General features: G+C 41.0%; 2 protein-coding genes across 18 annotated transcripts in view; one reads left to right on the plus strand and one right to left on the minus strand.

Moving 5' to 3' along the window:
- LOC134812705 (POU domain, class 2, transcription factor 2-like) overlaps positions 1-24,224 on the plus strand; it is a 1,142,226-nt gene that overhangs the window by 334,580 nt on the left and 783,422 nt on the right. The gene's annotated exons all lie outside the window — the stretch shown is intronic.
- LOC134812700 (phosphatidylinositol 4-kinase alpha-like) overlaps positions 1-24,224 on the minus strand; it is a 75,131-nt gene that overhangs the window by 33,644 nt on the left and 17,263 nt on the right. For all 17 annotated transcript variants that reach the window (XM_063820223.1, XM_063820222.1, XM_063820221.1 and 14 more), the window contains 12 exons: positions 23,581-23,785; positions 14,257-14,385; positions 13,704-13,917; positions 13,335-13,440; positions 13,119-13,217; positions 12,608-12,790; positions 8,369-8,508; positions 8,188-8,285; positions 7,893-7,996; positions 7,492-7,615; positions 7,167-7,300; positions 6,903-6,995 (listed from right to left, as the gene is read on the minus strand). In XM_063820223.1, coding sequence (XP_063676293.1) covers positions 6,903-6,995; positions 7,167-7,300; positions 7,492-7,615; positions 7,893-7,996; positions 8,188-8,285; positions 8,369-8,508; positions 12,608-12,790; positions 13,119-13,217; positions 13,335-13,440; positions 13,704-13,917; positions 14,257-14,385; positions 23,581-23,785 — 1,629 coding nt within the window. The remainder of the gene's footprint in view (positions 1-6,902; positions 6,996-7,166; positions 7,301-7,491; positions 7,616-7,892; positions 7,997-8,187; positions 8,286-8,368; positions 8,509-12,607; positions 12,791-13,118; positions 13,218-13,334; positions 13,441-13,703; positions 13,918-14,256; positions 14,386-23,580; positions 23,786-24,224) is intronic.

Here is a 24,224-nt window from a genome sequence, read left to right on the forward strand (position 1 = left end):
GATTTTTATCAATGATATCGAACATTGTATCATGCACTCTATAATTCGATGTTTTGCTGATGACACTCGCATATCCATTGCTATCAAATCGGAGCATGACGTCAAGCTCCTCCAAGAAGATCTGCAAAATGTCATTGACTGGTCTGAAAGAAATAATATGGCCCTTCACAAAGACAAATTTGAGTACATGTGTCATAAATTCAACCACCAATATGTACTATCTGAACTTCCATTTGTGGTTGAACACTATCAATACTCAGTTTCCAAAGACACTATACTTGAGCCAATACATCAGCTCAGGGATTTAGGCGTCATAGTGTCAAGTGATCTCTCTTGGTCCCCTCACATACGAGCCATTGCAGATAAAGCTCGCCAAAAAGCATCATGGGTTCTCAGTGTATTTCACACACGATCTCACTCCATCATGCTGACGCTATACAAATCAATGGTTCGAAGTCTGATTGAATATTGCTGTCCATTATGGCATCCCTCAAAAATCAGCGATATCCAAGAACTGGAGAGTGTACAGAAAGCATTCACCGCCAGAATATCAGGAATGCGCGATCTCCACTACTGGGATCGCCTGGTCTATCTATCTCTGATGTCTCTTCAACGAAGGCGGGAGCGATTCATCATTCTCCATATGTGGAAAATCCTCCACGGAAAGACCAGCAATGATCTGAACGTTCTATTTGTTTCACGCCCAAGGCTTGGAAACCTTGCAGTAATTCCATCAAAACGTAGAACCAGTTCAACAGCAAACCTCACCTTGTTTGACAACTCATTTGCAGTTCAGGGACCTAAATTGTGGAATGCAATCCCCTACCATCTGAATGTCATTCAAGATCTAGAGCACTTCAAAGATAAGCTCACAAAGTTCATGTTGTCTCTCCCTGATAAGCCGCCGATCAGGGGATATACTCCTCCAAATACGAACTCTCTGCTGTGCTGGCGCAACGAGCGAGACTCTACTTCGCTATGGGGTGGTCAGAAGATGTGATGGCCCCGTCAAGTCTTGACGAAACTCAACATAGGTCACATAGGTAGGTCATGAGATTGGAACTGTGAGAAGTGCAGCTCAGAAAGAGATGAAGAACTTTTCGTCTGTGTTGAAAAACACGTGCAAAAACGCCTTTGCACCGAAGAAGATCCAAGCTGCAGTGAAAAGGGTTGCCCTAGAAGAGTATCGAAGTAAAAGTCTGATCATCTTTTGGCTTCCAGAGACTGACGAGAACCTGGATGCTAAGGTATCTGGTATTTTGTTGGACCATCTCAACAAAAAATTGAAAATCTTGAGCTGTAAACGAGTTTGAAAGGACACAAGTGAGCAAGTCAGGCCAGTGAAATTCACTTGCCAAGCTCAGATCAAGCTCGTACCATCTTGAGCAAGACTAAGCTACTAAGACATGTCTGCTGTTTTCTGACAAAATTGCTTTAACATTTTGGAAATTTCGGGTTTTTTGGTCTAACTTTTGTTTTTGGGTCAAGAACTATCCCTTAGGACCATTGGATACATTCGCCGACCCCCCGAAACCCCCTTTTTGGAAACCCCTAAAATGCAAAACATTGTAATTTTTCTGAGAAAAGTGTTTAAGTAACATTTTGGAAAACAGGTGCCGTTTATCTTAAAAATGGTGCTATTTCAGGAACTGAAAATGGTGCCATTGTTTTTTACGTCCAAAACTGGCCTAGTGACGGCAATTTGGTGATCGTGGGTCTTTTGGCCTGGAAAAAACAATTTATTGCACTTAAGCACTTTTGTGAAAACGAGCTCGTTTTCTCACAAAAGTGCTTAAGTGCCATTATACTTTTAATTAAATGTTGATTCTGTCAACTGAAGCTATATAAAAAATTTAGATTTGTAAGTACCGATTATAAATAATCGGTACTTACAAATCTAAATTTTCATGACGGATCGATTAGTGATGGTCACAAACTTCAGAAACGCTAGCTTCACCGTCAAAATTGCCGATTTGTCAATGCAGAACTTTTCAAAATATACTTCAAAGTTCAAAATTTGCTTAAAAATTTTTATTCTCTAATCAGTTGAGACTGCAGAGTTTTAGCTTGCCTGACCTAAAATGAAGCAAATTTTCGATTGGTTTTCGTATCCGAATCAGAAATTATGGATTTTTTCGTCAAGTTTTAAATATAAATAGATATATTCTCGATAGTATTGCCTGAATAAATAGTATCTGGAGAGAAGATTTGTAGGATACAATACTTGAGTAGGAACAGTGTGCCTCGTGACGTGTAAAGCTGTAGGTACTTCGCACGACAATAGCTGGATAACGCAACATCGTTCACACACGTTTCGTGTACCTTCTTAGCTTATCACTTTATCAATTACAGTGAATGGGATATTGACTTTGAGTAGGGAATGTTAGGACATGATTGGATCTTTTGATGTAAAGTAAGAATAGCTCATCGCATGTAATACTCAACAAGCTAGTATATTTTTACTACAAGCTTACAGGAAAAATGTTTCATCCTCGATAGACTCGGCCTGGGTCAGCTGCCTTATAGAGAGAAACATATCTATTCATTACTATAGCTCATCTTATAAATACCTCATATTCACGTTGTTATCAATCTACCTTTTTGTTCGTATTGATTCGTGATTAAAGGGACAGTTTCAATATTCCGTATTATTACAACCTGTTCCTGACCATACATTTTTCTTGTACGATTTTAAAGCTTTTTTCGAATATGAGTGTTGTGCGTTATAATATGGTAAACACTTAGTTATCTGCTTACCTAGCTCATAGGCTTCCTCAAACCTGTACATCCGCTAGCTGAACGCTTTATTCAAAGAAATTTAAAATCAGTTATGTTATAGTTTCTTGTTATCATCTATCTATTTATGATCTAGCTCCGTAATATAAATTGTATGGATTTTTATTTGCTGATAACGATTTTATTCTCTAATCTATACTTTTACCGCATCAAAAAGCATCAATCACAACCAAAGTTATGGGTAGTCAATAGTCATAGCGTAAATTGTAATGTGAGCTTGTTATGACGTATCATAGAGCATGACAACGCGCGTTGCTAATCTGTTCTTGCTCGCGCACGTGCAATCTCTTGATGTTCCTAAGCAACGTCGCCGTTTATCTTTGCTATTTAATAACGCCATTATTCTAATGTTTATTTTACCTCACTTCCGACGTTGATTATAGAAAATCTAAAGCCTTAATCAAAATTCTAAGAATGCTATAGCCTATTCCTATCATTTTTTTACAACCCTGCTAAAAATGGCGAGGTTTCAACTCCATTTGCGAGCTGAAATTGGTCACGCCAGAGGGTAATTTTTAGGTCGATTTTCAGTGTTTTATATTCTATGTCAACGTTGCCGGGGGGATTTAGTCAAGTTTAAAATATAATATAGATAATTCGCAAAACCTTGGCCTTTATGAAGAAAGCCTCATCTGAGTTCTTAATATAATTTCTAAAGAAAGAAGCTTATTTATTATTATCCCGTACTATCACCAATCGACTCTTCATCAAAACAAGCGTCAAAATGCTAGTAGAATTCCGATTCGAAAACAAAATTTTATAAGGAATTGCAACGTTTCATTCCCGCTCGTTGCCACTAGTTTTTAATCCGCTGAGGAGAAGGGAGTGTTTTGGTGTTCTTAAACCATCACCAATAAATTTGTCGTAAAATATTAGGGTCAGAATGATTGTAGATAAAGTTCCCACTAATGTTGGTGCACTTAAGCACTTTTCTCAGAAAACGAAATTTTCAAATTTTTAATTCAGCGTGTCCCAATATTACAACCAGTGTTTCATCACAACAGTTTAAGGCCAATTTTTCGTCTTATTTTCGATGACCAATGGTTTGAACGGGTCATTTTCATCAGAACGTGGAGTTTTTGCCGATGTGGCTGTACTTAAGCACTTTTCTAAGAAATTCAAACTATTATTTGTGATTTTGAGCTTAGTGGGTCAATACGTCAAAAAAGCTTACTTGGGTACGCGTACCACCACAATTTCAGTCGGTACGCGCAAATACGGCAATATACGCGCACCCGTTCCCAGTGCAGATACGGGTACGCCAAAATTAAAAAGCAAACGAATTCACTTATCTCAGAGACAAAATAAAAGACAATAGTAAATATTAAAAATGGAATTCAACAATTACACATCCGCAAAGATAACACAGTTCATCAAACAGTGTCATCAAAAGTAATTATAAAGTCTGTAACAAACCACAGGTCTTCCACCCGTTTGTTACAAACTTTATAATTGCAAGCCGCAAAGTTATTAGAGGTAAAAATACCCACGAGTGGCGCGCACGCGTTTCTAAATTTCAATTTAAATTTGAAAAATTCAAATTCACTTTTGAGTTTTCGGGTGCAGGTGCGGGTATGCACGTACCGCTATCGGGGCCAGAACTCGGTACGCGCGTACCCGTACCGGGTGCGAATACGTATCGACCAACTAAGATTTTGAGGCACTTTCTGAGAAGTTAGGATGATGAAACCTTGTCATAAGTCTCAAAAGTCGACAAAGCACTTTATAAAAATAGTGGGTGCAGTTTAAATTTGACAGCAGCTAGCCCAGAGCAATTACAGAATTGAAATCTTTAAAGTCAATTTGCACAAAATGAACTTTGTGTGACACAATCTGACTTAACCAGTTTTGTCAGAAAACGGCAGATAACACCTTAAAATGCTTCCTTTTAAAGTTATGGTAAAAAAGTAATTTTTTATCTGCAAAGCCAAAAAAATCACATTTTCTCTCATAACTTTAAAAGTTTCACATAAATGCTATAGGAATAGATATAGCGCAAATTGAGCTAATACAATATAGAGTAATTTCCGCTAATTTTTTTCGTACTCTAGGTTTATGGCTACACCAATTGAGTACAACGCTGACAATGCGTCAAGCGATCTTGTAACTTTATCGATCGGGTCAAACGATATTGAACCTTCACTGACGGAGTTTAACGCTGGCAATGCGTCAAATGATCTTGAAACTTCAGCAATTGAGTACAATCCTAATAATGTGCCAGATCATCTTGGAACTGGTAGCAATGGTACATTGGTATATCGCGGCAGATTCACAAGGAAAGTGACTGGTAGAGTTGAAAACGTAGCTGTCAAGCAAATCATAATAATACCGGATAAAGGGTTACAACTATTACGGGAAATTAATGCATTACAAGACCTTTCTCATAAACATGTTATCAAATACTTTGATGTAGAGAAAAGAGGCCAGTTTGTTTTAATTGCTCTGCAGTTATGCAAAGGATCACTGGTAAATATTGTAACACCCTCCCTCAAGAAGGACATTTAATTTTTTAATTGATGGTAAACCATTTAAAAAGTATAAAACTCATTTATGGTCCACCAGAAAAAGTTTACTATTAGGTGTTGCTAATGGCTTGGAGTACATTCACGAGAAGAACATAGTTCATAGAGATCTAAAGCCTCAGAATATTCTTGTAACTGTGGATGAAAGTAATACCGGTTTGCTAAAGGCAGTGATATCAGATTTTGGTCTTTGCAAAGAATTCGACAAGTCTGAAAAATTTAAGCCTTCACGGAGTCTGATTGGAAGTAATGGATGGATGCCAAAAGAAATATTGTCGGGAAGGAAAACTCTCCTAACACCCACTGCTATGGATATCTTTGCTTTTGGATGTATTGTCCATTTTTTTATGTCTTTCAAGAGATCTCGAAGTGGTCAAATTCATCCCTTTGGAGAGGACGATGTAAGAAATCACAATATAAGGGAATCAGATAGAGTTACATATTTATATGAAAATATGGACCCACATCATACCTTTTATGGGGACACCATTTTAGCTGACATACTTATCGATGGTTGTGTTAGCTCTGATCCAAAAATCCGTCCTACGGCTGACGAGATTTTGAAGCATCCGTTCTTTTGGAGTTATGCCGAGAGAAAGAAATACGTCGGTGAGCGTTTCAACGTCTTTAAGGACTACTCCAGGTCGAAGCCACCTATCCCTATAACCATGCTTCGATCACTATGGAAAGACCTATGTTCTGGCAAGGAGTTTCATAACGATATATCAGAGGTTTGGAAGTATGTAGAGTTGTACAGCAAAAGTTTAAAGAAGCCCACACCTGATTATTGGAAGTCGAATATTTTTAATGGTGTAATGAGGACAATTCGGAACCTTTCAGAACATTGGACCAGTGCAGTTTCACTACATCCACCACTTCGCGACCTCTTTGGTGGGTGTGTTGATCTTGAAGGTAACACTGACTATGACCATGAAAAAATGGGTAGGTATTTTTTTGAAAAAATTCCTCAATCATTCCCAATCATTTATGCTAGTTTCAAAAAAGATAAATTAGCTAAGCAGACTCTAGAAAGAATTTTGAGACCAGCTTAACCAGATGACTTGAAATCAGCTGACTTGAAGCCAGGTTGCAGCTGACTTGAAGCCAGGTTGCAGCTGACTTGAAGCCAGGTTGCAGCTGACTTGAAGCCAGGTTGCAGCTGACTTGAAGCCAGGTTGCAGCAGAGTAAGTAACTGCATTCATAATAGAGAACTGACAAGTTAGAGTCATAATTTGATAACTTTTAAGTGTTTTTCTAAAGTTACACTTCAAAACATGTTTTTATCGTAATTAGTGTTGTTGTTTGTTGTACTTGTTTGATTGGAAGTTATTTTCGAGTTTTATTTGTTTGTGGAAACATTAATAGGAAATCAAATTCGTTCCATGGATGGGAATTTTAAAAATTGACAATTAATGTCTGTCGTTCTGACTAAAATTCCCAAAATTTACATTAACTGACACAAATGGTCATTGCACCCCCCTCCTTTCTAATTTATCAAATATAAATGAATGGTTCTTATGGATCTTTAAAACATTATGGAACATTAGGGAAGCTTTGCTACACCACTGATCGTTTAAACTTACGGTCCATTTCCAAGCAGCTATATTCTCCATCAGCAGCTGAGTTTCAAACTCAGGACGTTTAGATACCGTCCACTCCCAACAGTTAGCTGCGATCTGTTAATAACAATACGACATAAGCTAAGAATTAAAGTTGAATTGTAACGTTCCTCCCGGTGAATTCGGAGCAACAGAGAAACAAGACTTAGTTAGAAATATAATGGGAGCATTGAAAAGAGAAAGACGGAATATAAAGGTTACGATTACCATAAATACTGATTAACTTACCCTGACGGACTCCTTAGTGAAGCAGGTTACAGGAACCCAACAGAGCGCTCGGAGTGCCTTCCTGTTTAACTTCTCCTCACATATCAGGAATGCTGCTGTGTGGTTTACAGCCGCCTCGATAGCCTCAATAGAGCCTGTAGGTGAGTGAATCATAATCTAGACTAATATTAAAGAGATATTCTAGATGAAATCAAAGTGCAAAAAGGATTTGAAAATAAGAGTTTTTTTGATTAATAGCCGACTGTTCATGAGATCCAGACTTATGAGCATGGAAGAATTTAGAGCTGAGCTATAAGCTGAATTATAAGATAACATCAACACGCACCAGTTGGATTCTGTTTCCATTCAGTGAGAGCTTGCTCCATCTTTTTGAGAACCATGCCGACAAAATCAAAATCTGCTCCTTGAAAAGTTACCAAACTCTTCATCCCCTCAATGTGACCGTAAAACTGAAGAAAGTTATAAGTCAGAAACAGTAAGAGTATTTCTAACAACAAGAAGGAGGAGAATATCGACATTTCGAAGGGGTGGTCTCTAATCTTGACAATCGACCAGTATATAGAAAATATGAGTTATCAGATAATTTTCGGTCGGGCGAATATCATATGTTCTTCTCCACGCAGCACTCCGGGATATGGATGTATAAAATATAGTATGTGCATGGTGCTATATTGAAAATCCACACAAAGGCTTGTCGGTGGCAAAGAGACAACATTTTATATTTACCTTGCTGCGGTTTGTAGCACTGTTCAGGGAAGCGTTGTAATACAGTTTGTGTTCCATCTTCCTGTCCATCGGAATGTTCATATCCTCTAGTGAGATGTTCAGTCCTGGAATGTGTGGTCAAGTTAAATGATAGTAGCAGTCCAGGAGAATCTGGGCGATACTTATCTAGCCGTGTAATAGTACAAGTGAAAGTGAAAGTTAATAGTGAAAGTTAATAGTGAAAGTTAATAGTGAAAGTTAATAGTGAAGGAAAAGTAATACAATATATTGAGATCGGTCCCAGTAGGGGGGTTACCTTTAATAGAGCTCTTCAACTGATCTTCATAATCTTGTAGTTTCTCCAGCTTTTCAAGCGGCGCAAATTTCACTGACTCCTTCAGAATAGCAGCGAATCTGAAATTATAACTTATGTTAAGTTTTGCTTACGTACAACAAAGGAAGGGTAGGGGTTTAGACAATGAAAGAAGAAAAGTTACCGTTTAGAGAAGTCATTGAGCATGTTCTGTCTCTCTTGGTTTTCCTCCGCAATGTTCATTGTACCCGGCTCGTAAGGTACAGACACCTCCCTAATGATACCTTGCTCTGATGTGGTGTTCTTAACCGCCTTCACTAGCTCCTGTGGTGGTACATACCATGTTATCCATTATTTGACGTCTTATCTTCGTATTAAGTGTCGCCAAAACAATCAAGTTAATCGTGGTCAGAGCAGCAGAGTAAAAACTCGAACGTTAGCACAATAAAGTTTACCTTACAGTATCTAACCCCAGTATGACTACACACTGACTACACACCACGTACCTGAGCATGACTACACGCTGACTACACACCACGTACCTGAGTATTACTACACAGTACACACCACGTACCTGAGTATGACTACACGCTGACTACACACCACGTGCCTGAGCATGACTACACGCTGACTACACACCACGTACCTGAGTATGACTACACGCTGACTACACACCACGTACCTGAGTATGACTACACGCTGACTACACACCACGTACCTGAGTATTACTACACAGTACACACCACGTACCTGAGTATGAATACAATCTGACTACACACCACGTACCTGACTACACGCTGACTACACACCACGTGCCTGAGCATGACTACACGCTGACTACACACCACGTATCTGAGTATTACTACACAGTACACACCACGTACCTGAGTATGACTACACGCTGACTACACACCACGTACCTGAGCATGACTACACGCTGACTACACACCACGTACCTGAGTATTACTACACAGTACACACCACGTACCTGAGTATGACTACACACCACGTACCTGAGCATGACTACACGCTGACTACACACCACGTACCTGAGTATGACTACACACCACGTACCTGAGCATGACTACACACCACGTACCTGAGCATGACTACGCACCACCTACCTGAGCATGACTACATGCCGCGCTGACTACACACCACGTACCTGAGCATGACTACACACCACGTACCTGAGTATGACTACACGCTGACTACACACCACGTACCTGAGTATGACTACACGCTGACTACACACCACGTACCTGAGCATGACTACACACCACGTACCTGAGCATGACTACGCACCACCTACCTGAGCATGACTACATGCCGCGCTGACTACACACCACGTACCTGAGCATGACTACACACCACGTACCTGAGTATGACTACACGCTGACTACACACCACGTACCTGAGCATGACTACACGCTGACTACACACCACGTACCTGAGCATGACTACACGCTGACTACACACCACGTACCTGAGCATGACTACACGCTGACTACACACCACGTACCTGAGTATGACTACACGCTGACTACGCACCACGTACCTGAGTATTACTACACAGTACACACCACGTACCTGAGTATGACTACACGCTGACTACACACCACGTACCTGAACATGACTACACACCACGTACCTGAGCATGACTACACACCACGTACCTGAGTATTACTACACAGTACACACCACGTACCTGAGTATGTCTACACACCACGTACCTGAGCATGACTACACGCTGACTACACACCACGTACCTGAGTATGACTAGACACCACGTACCTGAGCATGACTACACACCACGCACCTGAGCATGACTACGCACCACCTACCTGAGCATGACTACACGCTGACTACACACCACGTACCTGAGCATGACTACACACCACGAACCTGAGCATGACTACACGCTGACTACACACCACGTACCTGAGCATGACTACACGCTGACTACACACCACGTACCTGAGTATGACTACACGCTGACTACACACCACGTACCTGAGCATGACTACACGCTGACTACACACCACGTACCTGAGCATGACTACACGCTGACTACACACCACGTACCTGAGTATTACTACACAGTACACACCACGTACCTGAGTATGACTACACGCTGACTACACACCACGTACCTGAGCATGACTACACGCTGACTACGCACCACGTACCTGAGTATTACTACACAGTACACACCACGTACCTGAGTATGACTACACGCTGACTACACACCACGTACCTGAGCATGACTACACGCTGACTACACACCACGTACCTGAGTATTACTACACAGTACACACCACGTACCTGAGTATGACTACACACCACGTACCTGAGCATGACTACACGCTGACTACACACCACGTACCTGAGTATGACTACACACCACGTACCTGAGTATGACTACACGCTGACTACACACCACGTACCTGAGCATGACTACACGCTGACTACACACCACGTACCTGAGCATGACTACACGCTGACTACACACCACGTACCTGAGCATGACTACACGCTGACTACACACCACGTACCTGAGTATGACTACACGCTGACTACGCACCACGTACCTGAGTATTACTACACAGTACACACCACGTACCTGAGTATGACTTCACGCTGACTACACACCACGTACTTGAGCATGACTACACACCACGTACCTGAGCATGACTACACACCACGTACCTGAGTATTACTACACAGTACACACCACATACCTGAGTATGACTACACACCACGTACCTGAGCATGACTACACGCTGACTACACACCACGTACCTGAGTATGACTACACACCACGTACCTGAACATGACTACACACCACGTACCTGAGCATGACTACGCACCACCTACCTGAGCATGACTACACGCTGACTACACACCACGTACCTGAGCATGACTACACGCTGACTACACACCACGTACCTGAGCATGACTACACGCTGACTACACACCACGTACCTGAGTATGACTACACGCTGACTACGCACCACGTACCTGAGTATTACTACACAGTACACACCACGTACCTGAGTATGACTTCACGCTGACTACACACCACGTACTTGAGCATGACTACACACCACGTACCTGAGCATGACTACACACCACGTACCTGAGTATTACTACACAGTACACACCACGTACCTGAGTATGACTACACACCACGTACCTGAGCATGACTACACGCTGACTACACACCACGTACCTGAGTATGACTACACACCACGTACCTGAGCATGACTACACACCACGTACCTGAGCATGACTACGCACCACCTACCTGAGCATGACTACACGCTGACTACACACCACGTACCTGAGCATGACTACACACCACGAACCTGAGCATGACTACACGCTGACTACACACCACGTACCTGAGCATGACTACACGCTGACTACACACCACGTACCTGAGTATGACTACACGCTGACTACACACCACGTACCTGAGCATGACTACACGCTGACTACACACCACGTACCTGAGCATGACTACACGCTGACTACACACCACGTACCTGAGTATTACTACACAGTACACACCACGTACCTGAGTATGACTACACGCTGACTACACACCACGTACCTGAGCATGACTACACGCTGACTACGCACCACGTACCTGAGTATTACTGCACAGTACACACCACGTACCTGAGTATGACTACACGCTGACTACACACCACGTACCTGAGCATGACTACACGCTGACTACACACCACGTACCTGAGTATTACTACACAGTACACACCACGTACCTGAGTATGACTACACACCACGTACCTGAGCATGACTACACGCTGACTACACACCACGTACCTAAGTATGACTACACACCACGTACCTGAGCATGACTACACGCTGACTACACACCACGTACCTGAGTATGACTACGCGCTGACTACACACCACGTACCTGAGCATGACTACACGCTGACTACACACCACGTACCTGAGCATGACTACACGCTGACTACACACCACGTACCTGAGTATGACTACACGCTGACTACGCACCACGTACCTGAGTATTACTACACAGTACACACCACGTACCTGAGTATGACTACACGCTGACTACACACCACGTACCTGAGCATGACTACACGCTGACTACACACCACCTACCTGAGTATTACTACACAGTACACACCACGTACCTGAGTATGACTACACACCACGTACCTGAGCATGACTACACGCTGACTACACACCACGTACCTGAGTATGGCTACACACCACGTACCTGAGCATGACTACGCACCACCTACCTGAGCATGACTACACGCTGACTACACACCACGTACCTGAGCATGACTACACACCACGTACCTGAGCATGACTACACGCTGACTACGCACCACGTACCTGAGTATGACTACACACCACGTACCTGAGTAAGGTGGGTAAGACACTTCAGTACTTCCTCACTCCACAGCAAATGGTTGAACTTGTCTATCAGCTTACTAAGCCACTTGTCAGCAGTGAGTCTTATTCTCTTAACACAGTGGTTAAACTTTACCAGTAGGAACTGGACCAGGTTCTCAAGGTGGGCTTGTCTTCCCTCGTCACGTGACTGAGAAAGAAACAAGTTAAAGTTCTGGTTCAGAACAATATTTATAAAGCAGTCCAAAAAACTAACGATCCTTAGTTATTACTAATTTACTGATTATTACTACAAAATCACGAGTGTTATAATAATTTTAATAAACGATATTGAACAATTAAATTAATTACTTAAATGTACACTGTGAATAAATCAGAGCTCTTAAACCTAATTCTACACTGGAATAACACTGCTTAAACCTAATTCTACACTGGAATAACACTGCTTAAACCTAATTCTACACTCACTACACTGGAATAACACTGGAAGAATGTACTATAACATTGGAAGAAGGTACCTGTTGTGTGACGTGATCAATATGTAGCTGGAACATGTGTGTGCACATGTGCTCAAAGCAGGAGTATATACCCGACTTATCCTTCTGGATTCCCTTGTCCTGTAGCGCAGATATTATTAGTTTAAGGGAGGAAGGGGCTCAAATACATTATTCCACCCGAGCAGTTCTCCTGAATAGTCACTGTCTAAATTCACACATTCTAAACTGTATGCCCACCTGTAAATAGTGAAAGAGGTGGTAGCAAGTGTAGTTAGGCTGGGAGACTCTCATCAGCTCGATATGGTAGGCTGATAGGAAGAATGTGCACTGCCCATAGTTCATCCTGAAACATTATATCAAACTCAAGCATGGCTTATAATAGTGGGAACACTGAAAAATAGTTAAGAGCCTATTTAAAAATCGTTATTGCGCAATACTGGAACCGGCAAAAAGGTGGTTTTTCAACCGCATTATGTACGAAATCAATTTCGGTCCTTAATATTAATAAATGTTGAAAGTCTGATTAAGAGTTTCGAGATACGTCCTCTTCGTGTAAGCTAATAGAAGATAATATAGCACACTAGCGGTAGTCCAACACCACCTCACCTGTAGATGATAGCATTTAGTTCCGGAGCGTGTAGATGCTCACTGATAGCCACCCTGAACTCGCCCTCCTGCGCTATACCCTCCAGCTTCAGAGCAGAGTTGTACTGGAGATCGTGCTGGAGGAATGTGTCAGCTCCCATTGAGGACATGAGGGGTGTCTTGCAGGCTACTGCTTCTACTCCTGCATACCACTCCTCCGTGTACTGACCCAGTCCTGGGGGTCACGTGTTACTGTCACGTGTTTATACACGTGATACTATCATGTGTTTATACACGTGTTACTATCACGTGTTTATACACGTGATACTGTCACGTGTTTACACGTGTTACTATCACTTGTTACTATCACTTGTTACTATCACTTGTTACTATCACGTGTTACTATCACGTGTTTAGATAGCTGTTTCGGAATGTCAAAATTGGTTCGTATCTTTACTTCTTTAACCACTAACTAATCTCAAATGCAACAGAATTAATAAAACTATCACAGTCAACCGATCTCATGATTGACGAGTATTACCTCTAGTATTTGTATTGTATTGATGAGTATTACCTCTAGTAACGAAGTTCATGACCACACAGATCTGCCAGAAGTCCCTGAAGAGTCTCTGTACCCTGGTGTTGACTGTCTCCACTCTCTTTATACGTCCCATTAGTATCGCAAACACTGGTAATAGTACACCTGAAGAGAGGGCTGGTTACTATGGTTACTATGGTTACTATGGTTACTATGGTTACTATGGTTACTATGGTTACTATGGTTACTATGGTTACTATGGTTACTATGGTTACTATGGTTACTATGGTTACTATGGTTACTATGGTAAGGGAACTAGAAGGTGAAAATTTAGTTCGGTGTTATTTTGGGTCCTTTAATCAAAAACATAAGTTTTAGCGGGGTCTCTAATTACGCTTCAGCGAATATTTTAAGATACCCTCCATATTTCCAGGCCCTTTGTGATTATTCCCGATCAAACGTTTAAGTTCGATGTTCATTTTAGACCATCCTTTATATTGTGACTTCAATTGGTAACCTCCATTATACGTTATGTTACTACTCGTGTTACTATGGTAGTATGGTTACTATGGTTACTATGGTTACTATGGTTACTGCATACGTTATGTACGCAGTTTAACCAGACTTGTTAGAAACGCATTCTTTCTATTGTTCTATATATTGTTATATTCTATATTGTTCTAGAGTTCACTGTGTGATAAGATGTAGCAATATTACTATGGTTACTAGCCCATGTTACTATGGTTACTAGTCCATGTTACTATGGTTACTAGCCCATGTTACTGTGGTAACTAGCCCATGTTACTATGGTTACTAGCCCATGTTACTATGGTTAATAGCCCATATTACTATGGTTACTAGCCCATGTTACTATGGTTACTAGTCCATGTTACTATGGTTACTAGCCCATGTTACTGTGGTAACTAGCCCATGTTACTATGGTTACTAGCCCATGTTACCATGGTTAATAGCCCATATTACTATGGTTACTAGCCCATGTTACTATGGTTACTAGCCCATGTTACTATGGTCACTAGCCCATATTACTATGGTTACTAGTCCATGTTACTATGGTTACTAGCCCATGTTACTATGGTTAATAGCCCATGTTACTATGGTTACTAGCCCATGTTACTATGGTCACTAGCCCATATTACTATGGTTACTAGTCCATGTTACTATGGTTACTAGCCCATGTTACTATGGTTAATAGCCCATGTTACTATGGTTACTAGCCCATGTTACTGTGGTAACTAGCCCATATTACTATGGTTAGTAGCCCATGTTACTATGGTTAATAGCCCATATTACTATGGTTACTAGTCCATGTTACTATGGTTACTAGCCCATGTTACTATGGTTACTAGCCAAATTACTATGGTTACTAGCCCATATTACTATGGTTACTAGCCCATGTTACTATGGTTACTAGCCCATATTACTATGGTCACTAGCCCATATTACTATGGTTACTAGTCCATGTTACTATGGTTACTAGCCCATGTTACTATGGTTAATAGCCCATGTTACTATGGTTACTAGCCCATGTTACTATGGTTACTAGCCCATGTTACTATGGTTACTAGCCCATGTTACTATGGTTACTAGCCCATGTTACTATGGTTGGTAGCCCATGTTACTATGGTTACTAGCCCATGCTAAGATATCATGCCTTTCCCAACAACTTGTGCAAGGCATCTTGAATGAAGCCTGATGTTCTCTACTTCAAATACACGCTCAAACTATGCATGGACCCAGTAACTAACATTATAATAAAACTAAATAATTCATGTGCATTATCAGCAATGGTGGAGCCTCAAAACTAAATAATTCATGTGCATTATCAGCAATGGTCCATGTGACACTGATTTGCTGCTAAAGGGCGCTCCGTATTTGGTGTGCATTATTCTTATGTTCAGTAGGAAGATAGAAAATTTCTTTAATTCATAAGAGTCTAGAACCGGGGCGAGAATGTTTAGTAGACAAATAAATAATTCAACAGTATAGAATGAGTAATGGTCTATGTGACTCGGGTTTGGTCCCCTAAATATAATGTGATAGGTTAAGGTTTAGGACGATTTGAATAATTATGCGGATTGTCTAGAGAGCAACTTGGTATGGCTGCCCCTCAATCCTTAGTATTAAAGCTGGCTTTGCTTTTCAAACCTCGTCTTAATAGTGCCTGTGGAGCTGTGGCATGTGGGCAACCCTCTTATATAGTCAAACCTATGAAGCCTGACTTATGTTTTGTGGCATGTGGGCAACCCTCTTATATAGTCAAACCTATGGAGCCTGACTTATGTTTTGTGGCATGTGGGTTACCCTCTTATATAGTCAAACCTATGTTACTATGGTTACTCGCCCATGTTACTACCCTCTCATATAGTCATGTTACTATGGTTACTAGCCCATGTTACTGTGGTAACTAGCCCATATTACTATGGTTAGTAGCCCATGTTACTATGGTTAATAGCCCATATTACTATGGTTACTAGCCCATGTTACTATGGTTACTAGTCCATGTTACTATGGTTACTAGCCCATGTTACTATGGTTACTAGCCAAATTACTATGGTTACTAGCCCATATTACTATGGTTACTAGCCCATGTTACTATGGTTACTAGCCCATATTACTATGGTCACTAGGGCAATTCCACGGTAAGGTTCCACTTGGTGAAAATGAAAAATGTTAAGATAGGCACCTAATTTTGGTTAAAATATGTTCATTAGACTCTTAACCTTACAGGTCAACAAAAGTTTTTTGTTTCATATTGCATTAACTTTTGATTTTTCTCATTCAAAGGAACACTACTCGGAAATGGAAAAAATCATTCAAATTTTCAAAGGGCCATAGTTTGGGTATGCAGCAATATTTCTCTATGAAATTCCATACACTTAAGCATAGGCATAAGAATGAGAGCCATGCAAAGTTTCAAAACCGTTACTCAAATACTTTTTCTAAAAAATTTCCACAAAGATGGTGTCGCGTCTGTCACAAAATTAAGCAAAAAAGTTTTTTCAGAGCCACATAGTGCTATTTATATTCAAAAAACCACTGTAACCTATCTCTTCTGAAGGTAAGGGAGTACCGTAGAAATTATCAGGCTTGTATCTTTTAAGAAAAAATTTTTGGGAGGGGGGTCCCAACTTGTCGCGTCCGTCAAATTTTTTTGAAAATGCTCCAAAAAATCTTTTAACAGACTTTAAATGCATTTTTGTTAAAGCTGAGACCGTTCTTAACAAAACGATGTTGTCAAATCGAAAATTGGACAGAAAATGACTGAGTTATGTATAATTTTGTATATGCCCATATATGGGCGTACGACTCACTTTAAGCCATTTTTATCCATATTTCCATTATTTTGACTAAAACCAAGACAAATTGAAGTCAAATAAGGTTTGACTATGTTGACTAGACTATCAAATAACATCATATACAATTCAATAATTAAATTTACTGAGTTTTGCCATTTTATTTGCCTTAACCTTTTTCAGGGGTAAAAGGCACAAAAAATGGACTTAACCCTATTTTCGCATATTTTTGAAGTAAAAATTCAATATCTTCCACATTTTAAACACTAAAGTAATGAAACTTTTGGGAGATGGTCTCAACAGTGTGATGTGTTGAACAGAGATGAAGGTTTTACCAGAGTTATAAATTTGTTCAAGTAGAGAAATAATTGCTGCCCCTAGATTGATACCCTCGCGTATGCCCAAAATGGACGATTTTGGCTATTGCAGACCTCGTGGAAGTACTAGCGGCCTAAAAATTGGCATAAATATAGAATGAAGGTCACTGAACAAGATAAAAGTGTCAAATAGAAGATTTGGAGAAATTGAAAAAAAAACGTGTGTCCGTCACAGTCACGTCTGTCACAATTTGAAAATAGCGCCACGCAAACAAAAACTGAGCATTCTCCAAAAAAATGGTATCTCAGAAATCCCTAAACCTTTTTCTATCACTGCATGTCCAAATTAGAGATAATAGATAACGTTTTGAGATAGATTTGGGTACCTTCTGAGTAGACACCCAAAAAAAGTGTCATATTTAAGTCGCGTCCGTCACAGGGGTGCTATCTCAGAAAGTAATAATGGTAGGGGTCTGAAATTTTCACACAACCTATAGAAAGGTTAAATGTGGACTAATAAATAGTTTAAGCTGATATAGAAGCAACATCCTGAGCACAACATTCGTTTGAACTTTAAAAAATGGCATAATCGTGGTGTCCGTCACGGTGGAATTGCCCACTAGCCCATATTACTATGGTTACTAGTCCATGTTACTATGGTTACTAGCCCATGTTACTATGGTTAATAGCCTATGTTACTATGGTTACTAGCCCATGTTACTATGGTTACTAGCCCATGTTACTATGGTTAATAGCCCATGTTACTATGGTTACTAGCCCATGTTACTATGGTTACTAGCCCATGTTACTATGGTTACTAGCCCATGTTACTATGGTTACTAGCCCATGTTACTATGGTTTTTTTTTTTTTATCTAGACACTTATTTTACTTCGGTGTATTCCAACAGCCACAATGTTACACAAGTGCAACCAGCCAATTACAGGAAGCCGAAGGATCTTTTTGGCCAGTGACGGTTAAGGTAGTGTGTACCATACTTTCTTCGTCCGAGACTTTGCTGCAATGTGCAGCTCCTCATTTAACCCTCACACCCGATTTCTCGAGTATTCGGCTGAGTAGACCGGGGGGCTGCATAGACCACTCATGATTCTTAGCTGAACGTCGACGACGCTCACCCCACGACCAGGCAGTCAGTGGGTTTCGAACTCGCAACCTAACGATTGTAAGACAGGCGTTCTAACCAACTGCGCTACCTGGCCGTTAAAAGCCGTTACTAGCCCATGTTAATATGGTTGGTAGCCCATGTTACTATGGTTACTAGCCCATGTTACTATGGTTGGTAGCCCATATTACTATGGTTACTAGCCCATATTACTATGGTTACTAGCCCATGTTACTATGGTTGGTAGCCCATGTTACTATGGTTACTAGCCCATGCTAAGATATCATGCCTTTCCCAACAACTTGTGCAAGGCATCTTAAATGAAGCCTGATGTTCTCTACTTCAAATACACGCTCAAACTATGCATGGTCCCAGTAACTAACATTATAACAAAACTAAATAATTCATGTGCATTATCAGCAATGGTGGAGCCTCAAAACTAAATAATTCATGTGCATTATCAGCAATGGTCCATGTGACACTGATTTGCTGCTAAAGGGCGCTCCGTATTTGGTGTGCATTATTCTTATGTTCAGTAGGAAGATAGAAAATTTCTTTAATTCATAAGAGTCTAGAACCGGGGCGAGAATGTTTAGTAGACAAATAAATAATTCAACAGTATAGAATGAGTAATGGTCTATGTGACTCGGGTTTGGTCCCCTAAATCTAATGTGATAGGTTAAGGTTTAGGACGATTTGAATAATTATACGGATTGTCTAGAGAGCAACTTGGTATGGCTGCCCCTCAATCCTTAGTATTAAAGCTGGCTTTGCTTTTCAAACCTCGTCTTAATAGTGCCTGTGGAGCTGTGGCATGTGGGCAACCCTCTTATATAATCAAACCTATGAAGCCTGACTTATGTTTTGTGGCATGTGGGCAACCCTCTTATATAGTCAAACCTATGGAGCCTGACTTATGTTTTGTGGCATGTGGGTAACCCTCTTATATAGTCAAACCTATGTTACTATGGTTACTCGCCCATGTTACTACCCTCTCATATAGTCATGTTACTATGGTTACTAGCCCATGTTACTGTGGTAACTAGCCCATATTATTATGGTTAGTAGCCCATGTTACTATGGTTAATAGCCCATATTACTATGGTTACTAGCCCATGTTACTATGGTTACTAGTCCATGTTACTATGGTTGGTAGCCCATGTTACTATGGTTACTAGCCCATGCTAAGATATCATGCCTTTCCCAACAACTTGTGCAAGGCATCTTGAATAAAGCCTGGTGTTCTCTACTTCAAATACACGGACCCAGTAACTAACATTTTAATAAAACTAAATAATTCATGTGCATTATCAGCAATGGTCCATGTGACACTGATTTGCTGCTAAAGGGCGCTCCGTATTTGGTGTGCATTATTCTTATGTTCAGTAGGAAGATAGAAAATTTCTTTAATTCATAAGAGTCTAGAACCGGGGCGAGAATGTTTAGTAGACAAATAAATAATTCAACAGTATAGAATGAGTAATGGTCTATGTGACTCGGGTTTGGTCCCCTAAATCTAATGTGATAGGTTAAGGTTTAGGACGATTTGAATAATTATACGGATTGTCTAGAGAGCAACTTGGTATGGCTGCCCCTCAATCCTTAGTATTAAAGCTGGCTTTGCTTTTCAAACCTCGTCTTAATAGTGCCTGTGGACCTGTGGCATGTGGGCAACCCTCTTATATAGTCAAACCTATGAAGCCTGACTTATGTTTTGTGGCATGTGGGCAACCCTCTTATATAGTCAAACCTATGGAGCCTGACTTATGTTTTGTGGCATGTGGGTAACCCTCTTATATAGTCAAACCTATGTTACTATGGTTACTCGCCCATGTTACTACCCTCTCATATAGTCAAACCTATGGAGCCTGACTTATGTTTTGTGGCATGTGGGCAACCCTCTTATATAGTCAAACCTATGTTACTATGGTTACTAGCCCATGTTACTACCCTCTTATATAGTCAAACCTATGGAGCCTGACTTATGTTTTGTGGCATGTGGGCAACCCTCTTATATAGTCAAACCTATGGAGCCTGACTTATGTTTTGTGGCATGTGGGCAACCCTCTTATATAGTCAAACCTATGGAACCTGACTTATGTTTTGTGGCATGTGGGCAACCCTCTTATATATACTTTTTCATCGCAGTTATTTTATATTTCTCCGATTCCTGTTAAAAAAATCTACCTTGAAGTTGACGATTTTTGCCAAAATAAGATTAAAATTTCACATCTAGAGGTAATGGCGGAGTATTACAAAATTTTCCAATCGTTGGTTCTAGTTCTTCTTTTAGTTTCGGCGTCTGGTGGTAAGTTTCCATGATAATTGGGATATTCAGTATTTAACAAATCATAACAGTATCCCGGATTCTGTTATGATTTGTTAAAATGTTATGATTTGTTAACATGTTATGATTTGTTAAATGTTATAATTTATTAAATTGAGAATGATAATGATACGTTGGAACCTCTATATACCGGGCCTCTCGAGGAAACTTAAAGTGACCGGTATATAGGTTCGCATGAACCTAATCCCCAGTATCTGTAGCCTCTCGACTGACCTGTCAAGTGTCTCATATGCCCCATTAGGGCCCGGTGTAAGAGGTTCTACTTTAGTACCGACAAAAACATTTGGTTAACGTTGTTTAAACATTAAAATAGTTAATTTCCAAATATAAACTCTCTGAATGTTTCAGCGACAAGACAAAGACTAGCTGATGAGATAATACCGGTTAATGCTGAACTATCCGGCACTTTGGATAATAACGAGGAGTTGAATGGTGCTAAAAACGCGATAGACCTGGACCTGACGACTTATTCTCTACCTGATCCTGACGGTGTCGTCTGGCTTAAGTTAATCCTGGACAAAGGCCACTGTGTTGAAAAAGTGATCCGTTACAGCAGTAACGGAGTAGCTAAACAGACGTGGACATGCTCTGAGACTGACTGTAGCACCTGTGAGGGGAATTGTGACGTGTATAATCTCACAGTGTACAACCTATCACATGTATCATGTAAATGTAAATATGAACCTGCACATGCAACAATGGGCCAAATTGGCTCATTTTTTCATTCTGTGGCTAGAAGTCATTAGGATCCATATTACAACAACTTACTTGGCTCAACTTATTTCCGATAAAATGATTTGGTCTACGTAACTTGGCCCACCCATTTATAGAACATTCTGTGGGATAGGTAACGTAGACCAAAAACATTCCTGAAGAAATGGGATAGCTTTTTCTGTTTATCTATAAACTACCAAAAACTACTAACCAAAAACTACTTCTTGCATGTGCAGGTTCATATGGGAAACGTGGAGATAGGGTGAAACTAGAGCAGACTGACGGTGTTAAGTTTAAAACGAATGAGATAGCGGTAACCAGCAGACCAGGTTAGGGAACATGGGGGATTTGGGGGAGGGGGGGGGGCAACAGCAGACCAGGTTAGGGAACATGGGGGATTTGGGGGAGGGGGGGGGGGGCAACAGCAGACCAGGTTAGGGAACATGGGGGATTTGGGGGAGGGGGCAACAGCAGACCAGATTAGGGAACATGGGGTATTTGGGGGAGGGGGGCAACAGCAGACCAGGTTAGGGAACATGTGGGATTTGGGGAGGGGGGGGGGGGCAACAGCAGACCAGGTTAGGGAATATTGGGGGATTTGGGGGAGGGGGGGCAACTGCAGACCAGGTTGGGGAACATGAGGGGATTTGGGGGAGGGGGGCAACATGATAATAACCACAAATTTCTATGGAATACTAAATAAGCGAAATAGAAAGGAGTAATTGAAGAGAAATTGCTTACAGTTTTTATCTATATTTCCTAAATTTCGCACTATTACTTAATTACGTTTCAGATGAAGAATGCAAAGCTCTAAACTCAGCATGGAAAGGCGTCAAAACAGATCCGATGTTGCCAGTCAAGGATGGCACTGAGATGACACTCTTTTGTTCAGCTGATACCCTCAACAAGGGAGGCAACAAGGCAACTTGTCAGAACGGTCTAGTTGTCCCAACCAAGAAACCTCCGAGTTGCATCCCTATCGGTAAGTACCTAAAGTTAAACTCTGGACGGCTTTAACCCCTAACTGGGCTGATTCCACTGGGCGAGGACTGTTGTGAGAGAGATTTACAACACTACAGTCCCACAATTTTACCCCACAAATGCCCCATTCCCACGTGCCCCACTTTCCCTACGGTCCCTTATCCCCCTCCCCACCAGAAATTCTTGTCATTCCTCAACTCAGATATCTTCATTCCCTTTATGCAGGAAAAATATAAAGTCATAAAATAAAAATATCTTTCATGAGTGGCAATTGATATGTTGCGATATGCGTTCGGTGTTTCACTTAAGCATATCTTCGGATAAGATGAGCCTGAAATCTAATCAATCCTTCGAGTTTCGATTTTCATTTCGATTAGTTCGATTCCTAACAGTCGTTTCATTTGTCTAAATCAAAGTAATAAAATATGAAGTTGAAGCTAAATTGGATTAAAAAGATCGAAATTCTGTTTTAAAAATCCCGGCTAATATTCCGGGCAAAACGCCAAATCCCGACCGGGATCCCGATCATGTTCAGCACTTAAGGGGGCCGGGGTCTTAGTACATACCCAGATTTCCAGCCTGATCTTTGAGCGTAGACTTCTCCCTCTCACACACTTTCTGCATCTCGAGACTCCGCTGCACGAACACCTCCAGCAGCCAGGGTATCAGGTCCTGTAGTCTCTGGGGGTTGTCTAACTTGGAGCACACTTTCTCCAGAGTGCGGATCACCGTGAAGGAGCAGTGTCTGAATCCGTGGTGTTCTGATGTGTCCTGTGGGTGTTAGAAGGGTGTTAGGAGACTGTTGAGGGTGTTAGGAGAGTGTTGGGGTGTTAGGAGTGTGTTGGGGATGTTAGGAGAGTGTTAGAAGGGTGTTATGCGAGTGTTAGGAGGGTGTTAGAAAGGTGTTAGGAGAGTTTTGAGGTTTTAGGAGCGTTGGGGTTTAGGAGAGTGTTGGGTGTTAGAAGAGTGTTAGGGGGGTGTTAGGAGAGTGTTGAGGTGTTAGGAGTGTTAAGAGAGTGTTGAGGGTGTTAGAAGAGTGTTAGGGGGGGGGGGGGGGGTGTTAGGAGAGTGTTGAGGGTGTTAGGAGACTGTTGAGGGTGTTAGGAGTGTTGAATGTTAGGAGGGGGGGGTTGCAACGACCATTAATGACCATTAATGACCATTAATGACCATTAATGACCATTAATGACAATGTCAGTTTTGTCAAAAT

This window comes from Bolinopsis microptera, chromosome 3, assembly GCF_026151205.1.
Source record: "Bolinopsis microptera isolate Bmic1 chromosome 3, MBARI_Bmic_1.0, whole genome shotgun sequence".
NCBI lineage: Eukaryota > Metazoa > Ctenophora > Tentaculata > Lobata > Bolinopsidae > Bolinopsis > Bolinopsis microptera.